Source organism: Myxocyprinus asiaticus, chromosome 48 (genome assembly GCF_019703515.2).
Source record: "Myxocyprinus asiaticus isolate MX2 ecotype Aquarium Trade chromosome 48, UBuf_Myxa_2, whole genome shotgun sequence".
Lineage (NCBI taxonomy): Eukaryota > Metazoa > Chordata > Actinopteri > Cypriniformes > Catostomidae > Myxocyprinus > Myxocyprinus asiaticus.
In genome coordinates, this window is record NC_059391.1 from 20,269,788 (window position 1) to 20,293,247 (window position 23,460).

Consider the following 23,460-nt stretch of genomic DNA (forward strand, 5'->3'; position numbering starts at 1 on the left):
GTTTATATTCATGTTTGTATTAATGTCTGGTGTTTTTATACTGGAATTGAGCAGAAAATGCAAGATAGAATGGGCATCTTTTGATAAAAAGATGTGATAGTTGGCATTGAGAATATAATATTGACTTTCACAATAGCTTTTTGGTGTCAAAGCCCACACAATTCTGCATCCAGCGCTGCTTGTGGTGCACATGCTGGTCCAGCTCCAGCAGCAACGCGAAGCTTGTCCCAGGCTTTAGTGTGTGTTTTTAATGCCATCTGGAAATATTGCAGAAATAACAGACCATTATAAATGTAATGAGATGATTTGTTCTGGAATTCCCTTCCATATATAGATTGCCTGGGCTTTTAGAAGAAGAACTTTTGAAAAATTATCACCTCAGCAATCTCCACCTTGCGTTCCCATGCTCTTACATTCTTCTCCAACTGGCTGTGGGAGTCTTTAACTTGGATATACTGTAGAACATGTGGTACGTGAAAGTCGGCCAACTGGCCCCTCAACTTCCTGTTCAGAGCCTCTGCTTTGCTGCGCTCCTGTCTGGGATAAAAAGTTCCATGTCAGAGTCCAATGAAATACACAATAACATACAGCTAGTACAAAGGCATTTAATACTATAATAAAACAAAAATAAAATAAAAATGTAGCAATTTTACATGAGTATTGTCACTTTTAGTAATGTAGTTGTAATGTAGTTGAAATATTTGGTCATTTACTACAGTGTGATTTCTGAAGCTTCAGAGTAACAGCACTAAACGTCTGAATTTTATGGTGGTCTTTTTAGAGATATTCAAGCACATGTTAGGAATTTTAAAATCCAGACCTCCTCTGCTAGCTTGGTCTCCTCCTCAATCTTAACTAGTAACTTCATATGTAAATTAACGTCACTGCTCAGAACATCTGAATTGTTTGTCAAGGTAGGAAGCTTCTCCTGCAAGACAGGACACAGTTCCAGTAAGACGATTCTGGAAGTACAACCTTTTGCAGTGCAACAGTTCCCAGTTTTAGGTCTTCAGTGCCTCGCTGTCCTAAAACTATGATGTGTGACTCTGCAAATAAGTGATGTAGCAATTCAATACATTGTGGCAGGCAATATCTTTAGACCGATATCTGTAGTGCTGACCACTTTTTGAGCACCTCATATTCTTAGAGTTCAAGGCCTGCAAGGTTTTCCCTGCAAGCAGTTTGAGATCTAGATGTTTGTGGTTTTGTTCATCCATGTGTTTTTGAGATTTTATGTTCTCAGTCTTGAGGTGGTCAGAGTCCAATGCTGTCAACCCCTCAGCCATCTCCTCCTGTTGTTTTAGCTGAAGCTGCAATTTTCTCTTTTGTGCGAGGAGTGCAGCATTCTTCCGATGCAACTTCTCAGTCAGGTTGTCCTGGAAACGTTTGAGCATTTGATTGTGATTTTGAAGTTACACTCTTGTCAGCAAAAACCAGAACAGAATGAATTAACAACTGAATGTTAAAACAAATCTGCCTGACATTTCCTTTTCTGCTCGCTGGAAGAAAGAAAATCATACAGGTTTGAAACGACTTAAAGGTTAAGTAAATGATGACAGAATTTTCAATTTTGAGTGAACTATCCCTTTAAGATTTCTTTTACCTTGGCTCTTATCCTGCCCTCAATGTATCTGATGACCTTCTGAGCGCTCATCGTCACACTTGTCTTGTGCCGCAGTGCTTTACCAATGTCACAATCAAAATTCACATTCTTTTTTTAACCTCTGCCAAGTGGATATCAGCTTCCTCCAGAGTTGCCTGTAGAGGACAGAATCCATTATTTATGCTTGTGAAATTTATTTGTGACAGCCTCATAAGCTTGATCTCACTCTTGTCTAATAACCTTGTAACTGTCCAGTGTTCTTTCTGAACTGTCTTGTAGTCTCTTCAGATCATTGATCATCTGTTTATGCACGCTCTGGGCGACATCACATTTCTGTTCCAGTGTCAGGAGCTGTTGCCTCCCTGGAGTACGTACTCTGGTCTTCCTTCCTCGACTCTGACATCAGAACATTGACAATAACATGAATGACATCATGGATAATGCGTGGCAATTTCCTGAGATGGACACAGAACAGTTGTAAACACAATATTACAATATCACAAAATATTTTTTTTTTATACAATATCAATATTAAATATTAACAATATAAAAATGTACATAGACAATATTTCACATTAAAGGAATATTTTGGGTTCAAAATAAGTTAAGCTTAATCGACAGCATTTGTGGCATAATGTTGATTACCACAAGAAAATATGTCGACTCTTCCCTCCTTTTAAATAAAAAGCTAACATTGAGATTACACTCAAATGGCAGTGAATGGGGGCAATTTTTTGGAGAGTTTAAAGGCAGAAATGTGAAGTTTACAATTTTATAAAAGCACTTGCATTAATTCTTTTGTTAAACTTGTGTATTATTTGAGCTGTAAACGTAATTGATTTAGGGTTTATGGAGTTATGTCATCATGGCAAAGAAGTTGTAAAATTGGATATAACTACACAGAAAAGGTTCAAACTAAAATCATGTTAACAAGCATATTGTTTATGACTCATGGCTATACTTTGAAACAGTTATTTTATTTTTATGGATTGGCCCTATTCACTTCCATTGTACACACGTAGCTCTAACACAAAAAGAAAAAACATTTTAAGAAACAGTCAAAATTAATTTTTTAAAATACATTTTACTAGAGCTGTAATCACTATCGCAAGCAACAGCGAGAGAGAAGCAGGCTATTCTATTTATAAGAAGTTTTTTGCATATGCATTCCAATCTACATCTTGATGTAATCCTTCCTCATGATCACACAGCATGTTTTCATCAGCTGAATGGGAGGCTAAACAAAAAGTTAAAATGTGACAAGGCTCGCGATGCGCGTGCAGCCATTCGCACATCACAAGCCGATCAACTATTTAGCCCTTTTCGGTGAATCGCACCTGCAAAATCCTAAAACTGTATTTCCATGTTTAATTTATATTTGTAATAGACTCAGATTTTTGAACCCCACTATGTGGGTTTATGTTTTCTCTTTTAATCGTTTAATGTAGTTTTGAATGTGACTATGGTTTAGTGAGGGTGTAACTGTATGCTGGGTTGGAAATCTCAAGGATTAACAGTGGTGTTTTCCTTAATACATCACGTGTTGTTCTGAAAGCAAAAATAAACAAATGAAACACGGAATGTAAGCTGTCATCCGCGCAGTCTGACTGAAGCAAAGCGGGCGCGTTTACTCGCGCGATTAACCAAAAGTGAAGCGCTGCCGGCTTGTTATGATAAATGGCTTGCACGCGCTGCACGAGTCTGTTGGGTATACTGCAGTCTCGTCACATTTTAACTTTTTGTTTATCCTCCCATTCAGCTCATGAAAATACGCTGTGTGATCATGAGGAAGGATTACATCAAGATGTAGATTAGAATGCATGTGCGGAATTTATATAAATAAAATAGTCTACTCCTCTCTTGCCATTGCTTGTGCCACTGATTACCCCTCCGCGTGTCAATGCTGGCATGCGTGCCATAGGTTGCCGACCCCTGCACAAGTTCAACAGTTTGTTTTGGGTCTGCATCGGTTTTACTCTCAGTCTCTGCCATTGTTGCTATGGTAAAGGTTGCCATGGTTTCTCGTACCAGTTTGTTTCGCTTTTACATTATTGATATTAATTAAAAGATAAATTTATTATGAAGCATTGCCACATTCTAAAAAACATATCTCTAATTTACTTAAAAAATATATATATAAATCAACTGGACTCTCCAAAGTAAAGTGGGTGTTATTATTTTGTAGGTTTAATATCGGCTGTAGTTTTACGAGAACATTTCGTATTTATTTATTTATTTATTTGGTTGGTGACTCACCCTCAGAAACCCAAACATTGATATTGATGGCATATTGATGTATCTTTTTTCCTCTTTGAAAGAGTTTTTGGAAGAAACTGCTTATAAAAACGCCCTGATTTTTTAAGCATATTTTGCTTCTGTGTGAATTTTGTGTGACTTTAACAGACTGTGACATTCAATGGGCAAATCTTGATTTTTCTTTAAGCATAATTTGTTTTGGGGTGAATTTTGTGTAACTTTAGCAAGCTGTGAAATTCAATATACACCAAAACCATTTCTCATAAAAATATGTATCATTTAATTGTTTTAAACAGTTAAACAAACAGTTCAAAGATAAATGAAAATTCTCTCATCATTTATTCACCCTCATGCCATCCCAGTTGTGTATGACTTTCTTCTGCAAAACACAAACAAAGATTTTTAGAAGAATATCTCAGCTCTGTAGGTCCTCGCAATGCAAGTAAATACTGGCCAAAACTTTGCACCTCAAAAGATCACATAAAGACAGCATAAAATTAATCCATATGACTCCAGTGGTTAAATCCATGTCTTCAGTAGCGATATGATAGGTGTGAGTGAGGAACAGATCAATATTTAAGTCCTTTTTTACTATAAATCTCCACTTTCACATTCTTTTTGGATTTGGACATGGATTTAACCACTGGAGTTGAATGAATTACTTTAATGCTGCCTTTATGTGCTTTTTGGAGCTTCTGGTCACCATTCACTTGCATTGTGAGGACCTACAGCTTTAGGGCTGAAATATTCTTCTAAAAAATCTTTGTTTGTGTTCTGCTGAAGAAAGAAGGTCATACGCATCTGGGATGGCATGAGGGTGAGTAAATGATGAGAGAATTTTCATCTTTGGGTGAACAAACACTTTGACTGCGTATCTTTGGGTAACATAAATAATGTTATGTAAATCTATCACTGTTATAAATCACAAATATGTATTATGTTTTAATGGTAAACTATTTGTGCAAAATTGCATGTATTATTTGAGGAACGCCTGTGCAAGTAAACCCTCTTAGGGTGAAAACCGTAAATATACAGCCATGAATTCTCTCAAAATATTTGTCTAAATAACATAAATGTCTAGTGTATGCTCTTTATTGTACATGTTACACATGCACCGCTTGTCAAACGTCAAAAGAAACGGAAGTCTTCCATATAAGGCCGCATAGCAACGGACGGACATGCCCAGTGGCTATGACAACAAGCACTTCCGGCTTTTCTATGCTAATTCAGAAATGCTACCTTGCGCTTCCGGGTCAAATCGTTGCAGTCCGTTTTGCCTGCAGCACGAAAGTCTGGACCGGGAAAATCGGTCCCGAAAACCCGAACCAAAATACTGCTTTCGATAATACGCGTTTTTCAGAATTCTTGCATATCAGCTACAGCCAAGTGACGTCACGGTGGAACGATTTTTACACTGGGATCGGATTGAGTTTGCGAGGCTGGCGAATAACATCGATCTGGTCCTCCACCATCTCTCCCTCTAACCGGCTATATCAGTCAATATATCCTGCTTAGAGGCTGATTTGTCATATTGTGTTCAGTTACATTGTGGACTGTGTTTTCTAACATCGTTGCTGCATGTTGCAGACAGATTGAAGACTTTAGAGGACACCCACCCTTAATCGTTCTGCTTGGATCTCTATGCTTTGGATCTAGGGATTTGAGGCCCCTTTGGGGTGGCGGTGGTGGTGGGGGGTTAAACACAATAATTAGATTTAAACAAACCCCCCCGCCTAGGACTCAAGGTCTATTTTTTTAACCAAAGAACTTTTCACTAAGTTGTTACATACAGAGCACCTGTACACCATTTTTTTTTTTTTTATTTTGCATTAATTGCATGCAATCTTAGTACTCAATATCTCTCAGTCATTCATTATCAACGTCGGATCTCCAGGCGGTCAAAACAGCTGATTCTTCTCTGCGGTCACTGCGCTCCGTCTTTTACACAACTGGTATCAGATATCACACACCCGAACAGGATACTATCAGACCCCAAGCTGGTCTACCACGTCGCTGGTCTGTGTGTATGTGTGTGTGTGTGCGTGCGCGTGTTTGTATTGGATTTGACGATCGGATTTCTCCTACATCCTGAGCCCCTTCACTCGCCATGCCCGGCCCGGTGGCCGGTAGTAAATCTCGGGTGTATGCCGATGTCAACACTTTGAAGAGCAGGGAATACTGGGACTATGAGGCCCATGTGCCCACCTGGAGGTGAGAGATTTAAGGCCACAAAAAATCCAAGTGAATCATCTGATGGTGTATGAAACCTAATGAGATTCCCACCTAGACTGCATTCGTGGACATCAAAGGCGCGTTAAAATATTCGAAATTCGAATGTTCAAACGTGCCGCTTATGTCTGTTTTTTGCGCGTTGTGAGCTTCCTCAGAACGCGCCTGTGATGCCCAAAAATGCCGTCTAGGTAGCCAGCTCACTGGGTTTTGAGACACAACAGTTATGTTATGATTGTACGTTGATGATGTGCTTTAGTGTTTTATATGCGGAGTCTTTGCGCGGTGGTTTAGATTGTAGGGTGGGTGTATCGATCGTGCTGGGAAAATCATCAATCTGCGTGATCGAGCTCCTGTTTGACAGTTGATGATGAGAGGATGACACAAACGGGTTTATAGATGCAGTGTTGTGTGTGCGCGCGCGATCCCACTGTAGCATCCACAGTTTTTTATGCAAATGCCCCATATCCTATAAGTGAGCGATGCACATCCAGTAAATACAAGTCTAAACCCACTGTACTAAGAATGCATTAAATAGGTTTTAATATTTTGATTCCTATAGAGAAGGTAATGTGGTTCCATTTTTGTTTTGTACAGTGCACAACATACACTGATTACAAGCAAATGGAACATTTGCAGACTTATGTTTTAGATTTCCATAGACAAGTTAATGTTGTTCCATTTCTGCTTTGTACAGGGTACAAACAGCCTTAACCTTTGCTTGCACATTGGGTAATTCTCACGATTTTATTTGAAAATCAAAAGAAACAAATAAGAAATTGTATTTTGCATATATATATATATATATATATATATATTATACATTATATATCTAAAGAAAATAAGCCTAAGTCTTTTTTAGGGCCATTAAGATTTCCCTCCCAGTTCTCATTACATCAATGTGGAAAATGAAACTCTTATAACTGAAGTGTGACAAAAGTTATATACCATTTAAATTGTATGGTACTTATACATCATAGTAGTACTCTTATTACTTACTGATTTTAATAAAAAAAAAAAAAATCATTTTGCAAAGCATCTTTTTCACTCTAATACAGTAAAAAATGGGAATAGTAAAACATCCAAATGCATAACAGTACTGAGACATTAGTATTGTCACAATGCTAAATTTCTTAATGGTCCTAAATGCATCATTTTCTTTATGCTAAATATAATTTTGTACTGATTTTGAATTGATTTGTGGTTAAAAATGACCAGGACATTTTCTTGACAGGTTTCATGAGAATCAAACCTTTCACATATACAATACGCATAGATTCCGTTAATGCTTATTTACCTTTAATACTCCTTGTTCTTTTCTTTTTTTAATCCCAGTTGTTTGACTCGTACAGTGTACATTAGTAAATTGCAGTGATTTCCCCCAGGGGGGTTGTTAAGCAGGTTCCATGGGGTACTAGGAAAGATTATGGTTTAAAACAAATTATGACATTGAACCAAAAAAATTAGGGCTGTCAAAACATCAATTTAATTAAAAACAATCTCATGATTTAATTACCAGCTTAATAGATTCAGATACTTTTTAAGGAAAGAAGACAATAATGTGTGCATGTTTTGCTAACTTTTGTATCGGAACATTATATATAGGCCTATATATATTGAAAGATAACACAATATCACAAGGCTAATAAAAGCGATTCTTTTTGTGGACGGTTAAGGCTCTGTCAGAATAGTGGCATTTGCTTCATTATTACTATAGTTAAGAGTGCTTTCAGATAACAGACCAATGATTAAAATGTCATCTTTGGCTCTGTCCCTCACTGGAAACGTCAGTCAGCCCTAAGCTGACAGGGAAAATGATGGGCTTGGTCATTTTCACAGATGGATGACTGTGTTTCAGTTCCTTTCATGCTTGTAGAAGCCATGAGTTTGTGTGCTGGGCAGGAGATGTAGATCTCAGGTGTAGACTCTCTTTCTGACTTGCATGCCTATCCGTGTGCCACCCGCAGTAATCAAGAGGACTACCAGCTGGTACGGAAGCTCGGGAGAGGGAAATACAGTGAGGTGTTTGAGGCCATCAGCGTCAACAATAATGAGAAGGTTGTGGTCAAAATCCTTAAGGTGAGGGTTTTACGTTAAATTTGTAAACAAATATTTTCTCCAGAACATACTATAGATTGCTTACTTTTTTCTGGCTTGATGCAGTTTCAGTGTGGATATTTGCACTTTTCTGTGATGTTTTGTAAATGTTGTGCTGAGTCTTGAGCATTTTTATACCATCTGGAATAGCCTGTCAAAAAAAAGAAGATCAAGAGAGAGATCAAGATCTTGGAGAACCTTCGTGGGGGAACCAACATCATTCAGCTAATGGACACAGTAAAGGATCCTGTGGTATGTTTTTTACAATATCAACTGTGACTCCACCCATTAGCCCCACCCCCTTTTTCATTGGCTGCTGTCAAAGATACCTGTCCAGTCAGGGGCACATCATTTTTCCCAGTAGAACTTTGATTTTCTTTCTCTAAGGACTGGCTCATCTTCGGAGTGGGGGGGCAATTTTGAGACAAATTGCTCTCTCTAGCTCACAGGTTCAGAATTTGGTTTAAGGCCAGGATGGCTTGTACAAGCTTCCTGTGGTTCCAATTTGTCAGTGAAATCATGTTTTAAAATTACATCTTGAACTTTTTTCAGAGATTTACAGACATACCGGTAAGCAAGCAGCAGCAAAATTATTCCAAGGGATTATCTGCACACGAATGAGATCATATAAAAATGACGGAGTGCGTAGTGATGCTGAAATAAGATTTGCCATCTGAATAATGCTTTTGCAGTCAGTCATGATGCTTTTGTACCCTATGTGCAATCACAATGAGAACGCTTGATGGTGACTGTTAATTCTTTCTATTGCTGATTTAAGAACTTCCTCTTTCTCTGATAGTCACATGTTCATCTCTCTCTTTTTCTGACTCTCTCCCCCTATTTTTATCTTTGTTTCTCCCCAATCTCTCTGCAGTCTCGAACACCCGCGCTTGTCTTTGAATGCATCAATAACACTGATTTTAAGGTATATTCAAATTAAGGTTCAATGTCTGATGTGATATGACATCTTTTACATGGTAATGATTATTTAAATGGTAATTATTTTAATATTTAGTTAATTTAGCATGAACAGCTGGGTCATAAAATGGCCAGTAACCAGTCATCTTTTTCAAAAAGGCCTGATCAGATGCATAAGGGATAATTATATTCATCTGGTCATTATAGTGAAATAAACCCCAATCAAAGTTTTTTTTTTTTGTTTTTTGTTTTTTTTTGTTTTTTTTTTTTTTTTTTTGCAATTAGGACTGTATGTACATGATCCTGCTTGTTACTTGACTTATTATTAATTAAATAAATAAACTGTCATACAATATTTAAATTGCTGTACAACCCCAATTCCGAGTTGGGACAGAATGGAAAATGCTAATAAAATAACAAAGGAGTGATTTATAAATTCTAATCAGCCTGTGCTATATTGAAAGCACTACAACAGCACATTATTTGATGTTTTACCTTGTGAATTTAATTTCTTTTTAATTTTATTTTTTTATTTTTTTATCACATGATTGCAACACGCTCCAAAAAAGTTGGGACAGTCGAGTGTTTACCACTGTGTAACTTCACCATTTCTTCTAATAACACTTATTTAGTTTGGGCACTGCAGACACAAGTTTAAGTTTAGCAAGCTGAATTTTCCCCCATTCATCTATTATGCAGGTCTTAAGCTGCGCAATTGTACTGAGCCTTCAGTGCTTTTGCGCTTCATAATGTGTCACACATTGACAATTGGAGACAGGTCAGGACTGCAGGCAGGCCAATCTAGCACCCGCACTTTCTGCTTCAGCAGCCATGCACTTGTTATCCGGGCAGTATGTGGTTTGGTTTTGTCCTGCTGGAAAACCACTTTTGAATGCACTCCGATACCTCAGACCTCACAGTCTTAAAAAATGTAATTTGTCTGTAATGAGCATCATGACTTCGGTTAACCTTTGTGAGTCAACACCTTTTGCCTCTGCATCCACAGATGCAAATTAAGCCTTTACAATGCAAAGCAGAAGCCATAGATCAACACTGTCCAGAAGCACCGCTGACATCTCTGGGCTCGATCTCATCTGAGATGGAAAGTAGAACAGTGGAACATTTAAAACGGTTTTTGGAAAAGACAGAAAGCGTGTTCTTCGGGCCAAAGACGAAAAGGACCATCCACGATTTTATCTGTGATAGGTCCAAAAGCCAGTGTCTGTAATGGTATGGGGGTGTGTCAGTGCCCATGGCATGGGCAACTTGCACATCTGTGAAGGCACCATTAATGCAGAAATATATGTACAAATCTTCGAGCAAAATATACTGCCATCCAGACGCCATCTTTTCCAGGGTTGTCCCTGCATTTTTCAGCAGGACAACACCAAACCACATACTGCCTGGTTTACAAGTGCATGATGTTGTGGGTGTTAGATTGGCATGCCTGCAGTCCTGACCTGTCTCCAGTTGACAATGTGTGGTGCATTATGAAGTGCAAAATACGGCAATGAAGGCCCCGTGCAATTGCGCATCTGAAGACCTGCATAATGGATGAATGAGGGAAAATTCTGCTTGCTAAACTTAACAAATTTGTGTTCAGTGCCCACAATTAAATTCACAAGGTAAAACATCAAATAATGTGGTGTTTTAGTGCTTTAAATATAGCTCAGGGTGACTAGAATTTATAAATCACTCCTTTTTGTTTTATTAGCATTTTCTATACTGTCCCAACTTTTTCAGGATTAGGGGTTGTATTATTTGAGAAGAAAGAGACCACAGTGAAACGAGTGATATGAAACTAGTACAGCAATTTGGAAAATCAGTTGACTGGGAAAACTTCAATTATATAATTTAGCGCTCATTACAAAATGATTTAATCGCAGAATGCAGCGATTGACCAATCAGAATGAGGTGTAGTAATTATAATTATTACATTTTTTTTTTTTCTTGGATGATTCAGATACCTATTTTTTTTTTTTTTTTTTTTTACAAATCTGATATCTTTGTTTCCTCTGTTTTTTAGGAGCTGTATCAAAAGTTAACAGATTATGATATACGTTTTTACATGTATGAACTTCTCAAGGTAAGAGCCACAGATGTGCTTAAGTCAGTAGGTAATTTAGCAGTCTTCTATACAAATGATCTGTCTATGCAATGCTAAGGTTTTTTTTTTCTTTTTTACTTTTCGAACAGGCTCTGAACTACTGCCACAGTATGGGGATCATGCACCGCGATGTCAAACCCCACAATGTCATGATTGACCACCAGTTAAGGAAGGTAAAAATGCAGCTATAGCTGATTCTAAATCTTGATATGCTATTCAAATATACCATATTTTATATGCTTAAGAAGAAATAAAAACTACTGTGGCAGCAGTGCATTGCATAAAATCATGCATATATGGGTCAGGAGCTTCAGTTTATGTTCACATCAACCATAAGAATAGGGGAAAAAAATGTGATCTCAGTGATTTCGACCGTGGCATAATTGTGGCATAATTGGTGCCAGACGGGCTGGTTTGAGAATTTCTGTAACTGCTGATCTCCTGGGATTTTCACGCACAACAGTCTCTAGAATTTACTCAGAATCGTGTCAAAAACAAAAAAAACATCAAGTGAGCGGCACCTCTGCACACGGAAATACCTTGTCATGTCATCATGATGGTGCCGCGGATGGCTGCCTCGGTGTGGAGCTCCTCAGTTCTTTTGTTGTTTTTGTTTGTTTGTCCTGTGTTTAGTAATCTTTTTCCAGTCAGTTTTAACAGAGACGAACTGCTGAACATTCGACAGTATATACCAAACAATCTTTTCCCGGTTTTCGAATATTCAGACGTTTTGCTAGACGTTTTAGTTGGAGGCGTAGCTCTGCTGTTCAAGAGACGCAGGCGAGGGAGACGGTCCGGTGCGCTGGTCAAACTCCGTCGGCACGGATTTCGAACAGCGCTGCCGAGTATTCACTTAGCGAATCTCCGCTCTCTTCCTAACAAAATGGACGAACTACATCTCCTCACCTGCCCAAACAAGGACTTTTCAACCTCTGCTGCCTTGTGCTTCACAGAAACCTGGCTGAGTGAAGCCATTCCGGACAGCGCGTTACATCTGCCGGGCTTCCAGCTGTTCAGAGCGGATCGCATCGCGGAGTTAAGGGGGAAACCAAGAGGCGGTGGAACGTGCTTTTATATCAATGAAAGTTGGTGTACAGATGTAACAACGTTAAAGAGGATGTGCTGTCCTAATTTGGAAGCACTCTTTATTAACTGTAAGCCTTTCTACTCGCCGCAGGAGATTACCTCGTTTATTCTGGTGAGTGTGTATATCGTACCAAACGTGTGTTTGAACACAGCGCTGCAACAGCTGGCTGATCAAATCACAGACATGGAACAACAATACCCGGACTCAGTTATTATTATTATTGGGGATTTTAACAAAGCAAATCTCACACGTGAACTGCCCAAATACAAACAGCACATCACATGCCCCACCAGAGACAGGAACATACTGGATCATTGTTACACAACAATAAAGGATGCATATCGCTCTGTCCCTACAGCAGCTTTGGGACTCTCTGATCACTGTCTGGTTCATCTTCTTCCAACCTACAGGCAGAAATTAAAATCAACCAAGCCAGTAGTAAGGACTGTAAAGAGATGGACCAATGAAGCAGAGCGGGAACTAGAAGCCTGCTTCGATTGCATGGATTGGAGTGTTTTTGAGGCTGCAACCACAGACCTGGATGAGCTCACAGATACTGTTACATCATATATCAGGATATGTGCATTCCTACTAGGACTTAAAGTTCAACAACGACAAACCGTGTTTTACAGCAGAGCTCAGGCAGCTTCGTAAGGCCAGAGAGGATGCTTACCCAATCTCACACCCCACACCCACTCTGACCTTCACTTCACACAAACACCAACACCTCCTGCAACCCCCCTCCTCCCCCCTCCTGATACTCAACCTGCACTTAAGATCTGTGAAGATGATGTGAGCCGCGTCTTTTGGAAACAAAAGACGAGGAAGGCTTCAGGCCCAGATGGCGTCTCACCAGCATGTCTTCGATCCTGTGCTAACCAGCTGGCCCCCATCTTCACACAGATCTTCAATAGATCACTGGAGCAGTGTGAAATCCCATGCTGCTTCAAACACTCAATCATTATTCCTGTCCCAAAGAAACCAAAAATCACAGGCTTTAATGACTACAGACCTGTCGCCCTGACGTCTGTGGTCATGGAGTCATTTGAGATACTGGTGTTGGCCCACCTGAAGAACATCACTGGACCCTTTCTAGATCCCCTTCAATTTGCTTATCGAGCAAAGAGGTCTGTGGATGATGCAGTCAACATAGGATTGCATCATATCCTGCAACATCTGGACAGACCATGGACATATGCAAGGATCCTTTTTGTGGACTTCAGTTCGGCTTTCAACACCATCATCCCAGTTATACTCCAGAATAAATTACACCAACTCTCTGTTCCTATGTCTATCTGTCAGTGGATTACCATCTTTCTGACGGACAAGCAGCAGCTTGTGAGACAGGGGAAACTCACTTCTAGCACCTGTACAATCAGCACTGGTGCCCCCCAGGGATGTGTGCTCTCCCCACTACTCTCCTCCCTCTACACCAATGACTGCATCACCAAGGACCCCTCTGTCAAGCTCCTGAAGTTTGCAGACGACACCACTGTCATCGGCCTCATCTGAGATGACGATAAGTCTGCATACAGAAGGGAGGTTGAACAGCTGGCTGTCTGGTGCAGTCAAAACAACCTTGAGCTGAACACGCTCAAAACGGTGGCGATCATTGTGGACTTTAGGAGAAACACCCTAACACTGACCCCCCTCACCATTCTAAACAGCACTGTGGCAGCAGTGGAGTTATTCAGGTTCCTGGGCACTACCATCTCACAGGACCTGAAGTGGGAGACCCACATTGACTCCATTGCGAAAAAGGCCCAGCAGAGGTTGTACTTCCTTCGCCAGCTGAGGAAATTCAACCTGCCACAGGCGCTGCTGATACAGTTTTACTCAGCAGTCACTGAGTCTATCCTCTGCACTTCAATAACTGTCTGGTTTGGTTCAACTATGAAATCAGACATCAGAAGACTACAAAGGACAGTTCGGACTGCTGAGAGGATTATTGGTTGCCCCCTGCAATGTATGTGTATGTATGTGTGTGTCTGTACATATGTGTATAATTAGTTTTTATTTTTAATTTTTTTTATTATTATCTATGTCTTGCTACTGTTTTTGTATTGTTTTTGTATTGTTGTACACTAGAAGCTCCTGTCACCAAGACAAATTCCTTGTATGTGTAAGCATACTTGGCAATAAAGCTGATTCTGATTGATAAAAGAGGTCAACGGAGAATGGCCAGACTGGTTTGAGCTGACAGAAAGGCTATGGTAACTTGGATAACCACTCTGTACAATTGTTGTGAACAGAATAGCATCTCCAAATGCACAACATGGCAAACCTTGAGGCGAATGGGCTACAACAGTAGAAGACCACGTTGGGTTCCACTTCTATCAGCCAAGAACAGAAAGCTGAGGCTACAGTGGGCACAGGCTCACCAAAACTGTACAGTTAAAGACGGGAAAAACATTGCCTGGTCTGATGTATCTCGATTTTTGACACACAGAGTGTAGGCCCACTGCAGCCTCAGCTTTCTGTTCTTTTTCTACTTGCGCATATTAAAATATGGTGTTAAAAATAGCTATTTGTCGTATTTGTGGCGGGGCCAGTGAAATCTTGGCAGGGCAGGTACAAATCTGAACTACTGGGCAAACCAGAGAAAAATCTGTATTGATTGTCATGAGAAAGGAGAAAATGTTGTAAATTCTTTACACCAGCAGATGGCATCAGGGTTACAGTTTTGTTTGTGAAATGGGGCGCCATTTCTGCCATTGTTTTGCTGTGTCATAACTATTTTGCATTCTGTGTATGTGTGTTTGTGTGTATTTTTGATGCAGCTGAGGTTGATAGACTGGGGCCTGGCCGAGTTCTATCACCCAGCACAAGAGTACAATGTCAGAGTGGCATCACGTTATTTCAAGGGTCCAGAACTTCTGGTGGACTACCAGGTAAAAAGCCCTTTACTGAAAGCACAGATGCTGATAGACCACTTTTGTACATATTACATTTTAAATTTTAAAATGAAAAAACAAATTAAAAAGTAATGTTTTTTTTAGATTAAAAACATTGAGTTACCATTACAGTGTCACAACATTCCTGTTGTTCATATTCAGATTTTGGCACTGAAGTTTTTTTTTGCCAGTAGATCATCCAGTTAGTTCAACTTGTTCATCCAGTTGCAGATCAGCTGATCTACACACTAAATATTTATCTCTATCTGAAGTTTATCTTGATACACATACAGTGTAAATAAAAATGAATGGTGGTTTATATAGAACTTCAAGTGTCAAAGTGTGAGATTACTCTTATGATCTTATTAATTTTGCATATGTAAATGTATTTTGTATTATAGATGTCGACCAATATTGATATGTGTTTTATATTGTGTGAACAGATGTATGATTACAGTTTGGACATGTGGAGTCTCGGCTGTATGCTAGCCAGTATGATCTTTCAGAAAGAGCCCTTCTTTCATGGCCAAGACAACTACGATCAGGTAATTAGCAAACAGTAATTAAGTACTCTCTTTATTTGAACTGCATTAGCATGAACATGTACGGTATATTGGCATTATGTTCAAGCTGTATAGCCAGAGGAGAACTGGCTCTCCCAGCTAAGCATGGCTTCTCCCAAGGTCCAACATCTTAGAGTTTTTCGTTCCTTGCCTCACTTGCCTTTGGCTTACTCGCTAGGGGTCTAGGGACAGAAACATTTAGGCATGATTTTCAAATAAGTTTTTCAATGAAATTGCTCATTGGGGACTTTAAGACATTACAGACACTACAGTATGATTTTCTATAAATCTGCTTTGCAAAGATGTGTAATGTGAAAAGCACTATACAAATTAAAATGATTTGTATCTTGAACTGGTAATTTAAACACTTGTCAAACGTATGTTTGTTAGGACATGCTCTGCGTTAGATGGCAACAGTGCATCCGGAAAGTATTCACAGCACTTCACTTTTTCCACATTTTGTTATGTTACAGTCTTATTCCAAAATGGATTAAATTCATTATTTTCCTCAAAATTCTACAAACAATACCCCATAATGACTACACGAAAGAAGTTTGTTTGAAATCTTTGCAAATTTATAAAAAAAAAAAATCACGTACTTAAGTATTCACAGCCTTTGCTCAGTACTTTGTTGAAGCACCTTTGGCACCAATTACAGCCTCAAGTCTTTTTGAGTATGATGCTACAAGCTTGCACACCTATTTTTGGGCAGTTTCTCCCATTCTTCTTTGCAGGACCTCTCAAGCTCCATTAGGTTGGATGGGGAGCATCAGTGCACAGCCATTTTCAGATCTCTCCAGAGATGTTCAATCGGGTTCAAGTCTGGGCTCTGGCTGGGCCACTCAAGCACATTCACAGAGTTGTCCCGTAGCCACTCCTTTGTTATCTTGGCTGTGTGCTTTGGGTCGTTGTCCTGTTGGAAGATGAACCTTTGCCCCAGTCTGAGGTCCAGAGCGCTCTGGAGCAGGTTTTCATCAAGGATGTCTCTGTACATTGCTGCATTCATTTTTCCCTCGATCCTGACTAGTCTCCCAGTTCCTGCCGCTGAAAAACATCCCTACAGCTTGATGCTGCCACCACCATTCTTCACTGTAGGGATGGTATTGGCCAGGTGATGAGCGGTGCCTGGTTTCCTCCAGACATGACGCTTGCCATTCAGGCCAAAGAGTTCAATCTTTGTTTCTCATGGTCTGAGAGTCCTTCAGGTGCCTTTTGGCAAACTCCAGGCGGGCTGTTATGTGCCTTTTACTGAGGAGTGGCTTCCGTCTGGCCACTCTACCATACAGGCCTGATTGGTGGAGTGCTGCAGAGATGGTTGTTCTTCTGGAAGGTTCTCTTCTCTCCACAGAGAAACGCTGGAGCTCTGTCAGAGTGACCATCGGGTTCTTGGTCACCTCCATGACTAAGGCCCTTTTCCCCCGATCACTCAGTTTGGCCGGGTGGCCAGCTCTAGGAAGAGTCCTGGTGGTTCCAAACTTCTTCCATTTACGGATGATGGAGGCCACTGTGCTCATTGGGACCTTCAATGCTGCAGAAAGTTTTCTGTACCCTTCCCCAGATCTGTGCCTCGATACAATCCTGTCTCGGAGGTCTACAGACAATTCCTTGGACTTCATGGCTTGGTTTGTGCTCTGACATGCACTGTTAACTGTGGGACCTTATATAGACAGGTGTGTGCCTTTCCAAATCATGTCCAATCAACTGAATTTACCACAGGTGGACTCCAATCAAGTTGTAGAAACATCTCAAGGATGATCAGTGTAAACAGGATGCACCTGAGCTCAATTTTGAGTGTCATGGCAAAGGCTGTGAATACTTATGCACGTGATTTTTTTCGTTTTTTATTTTTAATAAATTTGCGAAGATTTCAAACAAACTTCTTTCACATTGTCATTATGGGGTATTATTTGTAGAATTTTGAGGAAAATAATGAATTTAATCCATTTTGGAATAAGGCTGTAACATAACAAAATGTGGAAAAAGTGAAGCGCTGTGAATACTTTCTGGATGCACTGTATATTAGAAGAAATATTGATAAAAAAAATAAGCATTAAAATTCTAATGGAACCAATTAAATGTATTGTCAAGTAGATAGTGATAAATATGTGAACCAAAAAGATTATTTTTATTTAGGATTACTTTTCTTTCCCCCCTGATTAAGTTGGTGAGGATTGCAAAAGTTCTTGGGACAGATGAGTTGTTCGGATATTTGCGCAAATACCACATTGAACTGGATCCACGATTCAAAGACTTGCTTGGACAGTGAGTACCATCAGGGGGCACCTTGTAGTCATTTCAGTATTTCACCACAATTCACATTTTTACCACAAGTCACTTTTTAGATGGGTTTGAAGAATTAAATAAGATTGAATTGAAACCTTTAGGGGTTTTTGGCATCATTTTTTCTTGACATAACATATAACAAATAACTGTATCATTAAAAATGTTTGACTGAACTCAGTGGTCAGTATATAGATGATCTTAATACCAATTGTCACATGAACGATAACATTAGTTTTAAGCTTTCCTGCTGTATTCCACAGGCAAACACGAAAACGGTGGGAACAGTTTGTGCAAACGGAGAACCAGCATTTGGTGAGCCCAGAGGCTCTGGACCTACTCGACAAGCTGCTACGCTACGACCATCAGCAGAGACTGACTGCCACTGAAGCCATGGAGCACCCTTATTTCTGTTAGTGAAGTTAGCTTCCCTCACCAATAACCTACTGTATAGAGACAACTTATAAAGAGGCCATAATACCTGAAACATTCACAATTTTGTGTTTTCTTCAGATCCAGTGGTGAAAGAGCAGTCTCACACTAATACAGATGGCACCATAGTGTCAAGTGGAACCAACACACCCCGATGAGAGCAGGTATTAATATTAAATACAAAATTATTGTCTTATTTGTACCGGAACGTTTTAGTATTCTTATGTTTCATATTGTTACATTTTATAGTAGAGGGCGACCGATGGATTTTGCCGATACAGATGCAGTTCATTGTGAAACCAAAATTATAATAAAAAAATTATGAAAGATTTGGTGCATAACACAGGACTTTTAACTATAAACAAGCCAGAAGTACACCTACTTACTTCAGGATTATTTATGTATGTATGTATGTATGATATATATATACATATATATATATATATATATATATATATATATATATATATATATATATATATATATATATAAAATGCTCTACAATTGTGGTGAGAAGAATAGCATCTCAGCATGTGTGTATATATATATATATATATATATATATATATATATATATATATATATCACACAAGATAAGGTTTTTTTTTATTTATTTATTATTTTTCACAAGAAGTTGGAGACTTCTTGTGCTGATGTATGTGCTGACAGGGCACGTTTCCATTTAACCTATATATATATATATATATATATATATATATATTGAGGCTGTTGATTTAAAATTTTAATTTAGTGCGATTTAATTATATAAGAAATAACGCGGTAAAATGTTTTCTAAAATGTTCTTTTGCATTATCTACTCAATGATCTGCCACAATAATGCAATTTATTTCAAACTGAATTTCAATCTGTATAAAATATTTATTATAGGCCTTAAATATTATATTTATAAATATTTAAATTATTATGTATTATTTATATGAATTATTTTTCTTTGAGGGCCTTTCTCAGCAAATAATGATGTATGCGATTAATTTGATTAATTGGCATGTCATGTAATTAATTTGATTATATAATTATATGTGTGTGTGTATAATGTAGAGGGATTTGAAGCTTTTACATTTTTATTTTTATTCCAGTTAATGAAAATGGTTTAGTTTTCGTTAATGATCACAAGAACTAGAGATGCACTGTTATACTGGCCAAACATCGGTATCGTCCCATAAAAGCAGTTTGCCAATGATCAGCCGATGATCAGTGCATATTTTATATATATATATATATATATATATATATATATATATATATACTGTGTGTTTACACTGGTGGCCAGAAGTTTGGAATAATGTACAGATTTTGCTCTTATGGAAAGAAATTGGTACTTTTATTCACCAAAGTGGCATTCAACTGATCACAATGTAGTCAGGACATTAATAATGTGAAAATTTACTATTATAATTTGAAAAAGTTCAGAACTTCTTAAACTACTTCAAAGAGTTCTCATCAAAAAATCCTCCACATGAAGCAATGACAGCTTTGCAGATCCTTGACATTCTAGCTGTCAGTTTGTCCAGATACTCGGGTGACATTTCACCCCACACTTCCTGTAGCACTTGCCATAGGTGTGGCTGTCTTGTCGGGCACTTCTCACGCAACTTACAGTCTAGCTGATCCCACAAAAGCTCAATGGGGTTAAGATCCATAACAGTCTTTTCCGATTATCTGTTGTCCAATGTCTGTGTGTCTTTGCCCACTCTAATGTTTTCTTTTTTGTTTTTCTGTTTCACAAGTGGCTTTTTCTTTGCAATTCTTCCCATAAGTCCTGCACCCCTTTCCTCAAAACAATGATTGACTGATGAGTTTCTAGAGAAAGCTGTTTCTTTTTTGCCATTTTTGACCTAATATTGACCTTAAGACATGCCAGTCTATTGCATACTGTGGCAACACAAGCACAATGTTAAGCTTCATTTAATGAACCAAATAGCTTTCAACTGTGTTTGATATAATGGCAAGTGATTTTCTAGTACCAAATTAGCAATTTAGCATGATTACTCAAGGATAAGGTGTTGGAGTGATGGCTGCTGGAAATGGGGCCTGTCTAGATTTGATAAATGATTTTTTCAAATAGTGATGGTGCTGTTTTTTACATCAGTAATGTCCTTTGTGATCAGTTGAATGCCACTTTGGTGAATTAAAGTACCAATTTCCTTCTGAAACGGCAACATCTGTACATTATTCCAAACTTTTGGCCGCCAGTGTATGTATGTACAGTACTGTGCAAAAGTCTTAGGCACTTTATATTTTTCACAAAAACATTTGTCTTCAGACAGTAATTTGATATATTCTGCTTTTAGTGTATGAGTAAGAAATATAAATTTTAGATTTCAACATTCCCTTTGCAAATAGAATTCAATAGAAGAAGATCATGGAGCCCTACAACAGATGGTATGGCCTCCACAGAGCCCGTATCTCCTCATCATTGAGTCAGTCTCGGATTACATGAAGAGACAGAAGCAATTGAGACAGCCTAAATATATAGAAGAACTGTGGCAAGTTCTCCAAGAAACTTGGAACATCCTATCTGCCAACAGCCAAGAAAAACTGTTTCTAGGTGTACTTAGGAGAATTGGTGCTGTTTTGAAGGCAAAGGTTGTCACACCAAATATTGATTTAGCATTTATTATGTTTCTGGACTTTTGTATGATGTTAATTGATAAAAGAAAATTATTTATGCCATTATTTCTGAAGACATCCTCACTAAGCAACATTTGACTCAAGTGCCTGAAACTTTTGCACAGTACTGTATGTATGTGCATATATATGTGTGTGTATATATATATATATATATATATATATATATATACATACATACACACACACAGTATATTGGTATATGCTGATAACCAATTGTTTCCTTTTGGAAATAACGGTTATCGTCAAAAATCTAAAATATCGGTCTACCTCTATTTTATGGTATATTTTAAAATCAGGGTTCCCACAGTGATTGAAATGTCATAGAAATTTAAAAAAGTCTTCATAGACTCAGTCTTGTAAATGTATTTAAAGAGCACCTATTATGGTTTTTCAAATATTACCTTTCATGTAGTGTGTTATATAGCTGTTTGTGAATGTAAAGAAGTAAAAAAGTTTCAAAAATCAAGTGCACGACAAATGGAGTTATTGACTCCCAAAAGAAAGAACCGATTCTGAGCACCTGAAACGAGCCGTTAATAATTCCAGACATATTTCCTGTACTAACCTACGTAATTTGGTAACAAAAAACCCACCTCTGGTCTTCATTGGCTGCTTGTGAACAGCTTTGACCCGCCCTCAAACACTACACTAAGCAGTAGACCAATCACAACAGACTGGGACGTCTGACCAATCAGAGCAGAGTAGGCTCTCTGAAAGGAGGAGTTTAGAATGAATCCTTTAGAACGGATCATTGAACGAGTCGTTTTTGACACTGAGGAAAAAAAGGTAATGCTGCAATTTAAATTATTGGATGCATGTAAATCTATTGTATGAGACCTTTAAAACAAAATTAGGTACGTTTAAAAACCATAATAGGTGCTCTTTAATCGAATAACATTTTTCATTTTTATGAGTTCTTTTCAATAAATTGGCAAAACTCAATTTCAATTGGTAAATTGGCGGATTTCAATTTGTTCTGAATAATTCATTAGCAAATTGGACTGAATTTGAATTATTTTTTCATAATCATTAGCCAATAATTTCATGGAAAAGATGTAGAAATTCACTGGGCAGTAATCTGGGAACTCCGTGTAGTGTCTAAAACTGAAATGTGCCACTTTTGCCTTTTTTGTGTTTTAGGAACCAGAAAAGGAAGACGTTTGTTACCTCAATTTTTTTTATCCCTCGTGTCTGAAACCTCTTCAAGTGTAAAGTGAAAGTTGGATTTGAGCAGCACCTCGTCTCTCAGACACACACACACACACACCATCACACACTCACACCAACTCAGACATTTCACCTTTCCATGTCTGTCAAGGTTGGTCTGCCCCTCAAAAACAGGTCAGCTCCTCTAGCTTGAAGATTTCAAAGCTTTCCCTCCCTGTTTAGAAAGTCTTGAAGGAATATATCCTTGGCTCCATCCCCAAGTACACTGGGCCCACCCTCCTTAAGCTAGGCATGGAGAATGAAGACCAGAATAAACCTTGCCCCCTCTCTCCTTATTGGTCTGTATGTCTGTCTGTTCAGTATTCAGACCTTGGCGCAGCCTCTACATACTCTAGTAATAAAGTGGCATGGTGGACCTTTATTTCTTTGCTCTAGGTAGATTGATTACTATATTAATGAAAATAAATGATTTTTATTTAGATCTATATGCCTCGTTGTTGTCTGTCTGGAAATGGGAAATTGGGTTTTAACGAACAATATGTGCTCATTAGTAGTGCTTGCTTAGGCAATTACTACTGCTCATACATTAGGTTAGGGGTTTTAAAAAACACCTAACTCTAAGAATTAAAATGGTCCCGCATTGTGCTACAGACAAGAAGGATATCTGAAATCATGCAAAACAGAGGGATGCTATTACTACTGCAGGATTACTGTTACCTTTTTAAGCAATCAAACTTATGATTGTTGTGAAAAAATTTGGAATGTAAAGAACGTCTTCAGTTTATTGTTGAATTTGCATACGTGAGAGTTATTACCTGATCCGACATAAGTTAGCAGTCTGTAATGTGTGAAACATGATCACTTATTCATCTCTGATGTTGTGCATTATTTTGGCTACGTGATATCCAGTCTTTTGCCAGCCAGGTTAATTAATTAGTTGTGGCATGTTCCCACACACTATAGCCAATTTGTTGTACGTGTGTGTGTGTGTGTATGTGTATGTGTGTGTGTATATATATATATATATAATATATATATATATATATATATATATATATATATAATTATGACTTTGAATGGTGTGACAGTGACAGCAGAGTTGCAGTTTGTAAACTTTCCATTGCTAGAATGTACGAGGTGGAACATCAGTTAAAACTTTAGTTAACTTTTAGTTA

The 23,460-nt window shown here is 38.3% G+C and overlaps 2 protein-coding genes across 3 annotated transcripts; one reads left to right on the forward strand and one right to left on the reverse strand.

The window, feature by feature from the left end:
* Window positions 1-58: 58 nt before the first annotated feature.
* LOC127437361 (coiled-coil domain-containing protein 113-like) lies at window positions 59-5,968 on the reverse strand. The gene is given in 8 exon segments (XM_051692184.1): window positions 59-257; window positions 378-533; window positions 821-930; window positions 1,142-1,376; window positions 1,604-1,707; window positions 1,710-1,758; window positions 1,844-1,999; window positions 5,945-5,968. Coding segments are annotated over 8 exon segments (945 nt in total). The 3' UTR covers window positions 59-146.
* On the forward strand, window positions 5,118-22,770 carry LOC127437792 (casein kinase II subunit alpha'). Of its 2 annotated transcripts, XM_051692974.1 has the most exons (12): window positions 5,118-6,070; window positions 8,056-8,167; window positions 8,336-8,437; window positions 9,060-9,110; window positions 11,130-11,189; window positions 11,300-11,383; window positions 15,078-15,188; window positions 15,635-15,736; window positions 17,916-18,016; window positions 18,298-18,446; window positions 18,548-18,630; window positions 22,259-22,770. In XM_051692974.1, the coding sequence occupies exons 1-11, from the start codon at window positions 5,967-5,969 to the stop codon at window positions 18,622-18,624; spliced, it is 1,053 nt and encodes a 350-aa protein (XP_051548934.1). In that variant the 5' UTR covers window positions 5,118-5,966; the 3' UTR covers window positions 18,625-18,630; window positions 22,259-22,770. The 2 variants fall into 2 exon arrangements, with proteins under 2 accessions (XP_051548934.1, XP_051548935.1); XM_051692975.1 differs by lacking the exon at window positions 9,060-9,110.
* Window positions 22,771-23,460: the final 690 nt, after the last annotated feature.

Excerpts from the sequence above, each read along its gene's own strand:
- LOC127437792 (XM_051692974.1), top strand. The coding sequence starts at position 5,967 with ATGCCCGGCCCGGTGGCCGGTAGTAAATCTCGGGTGTATGCCGATGTC. Across the intron at positions 15,737-17,915 it reads GCCAAGACAACTACGATCAG|TTGGTGAGGATTGCAAAAGT; the intron begins GTAATTAGCAAA and ends CCCCTGATTAAG. Across the intron at positions 18,017-18,297 it reads TTCAAAGACTTGCTTGGACA|GCAAACACGAAAACGGTGGG; the intron begins GTGAGTACCATC and ends TGTATTCCACAG.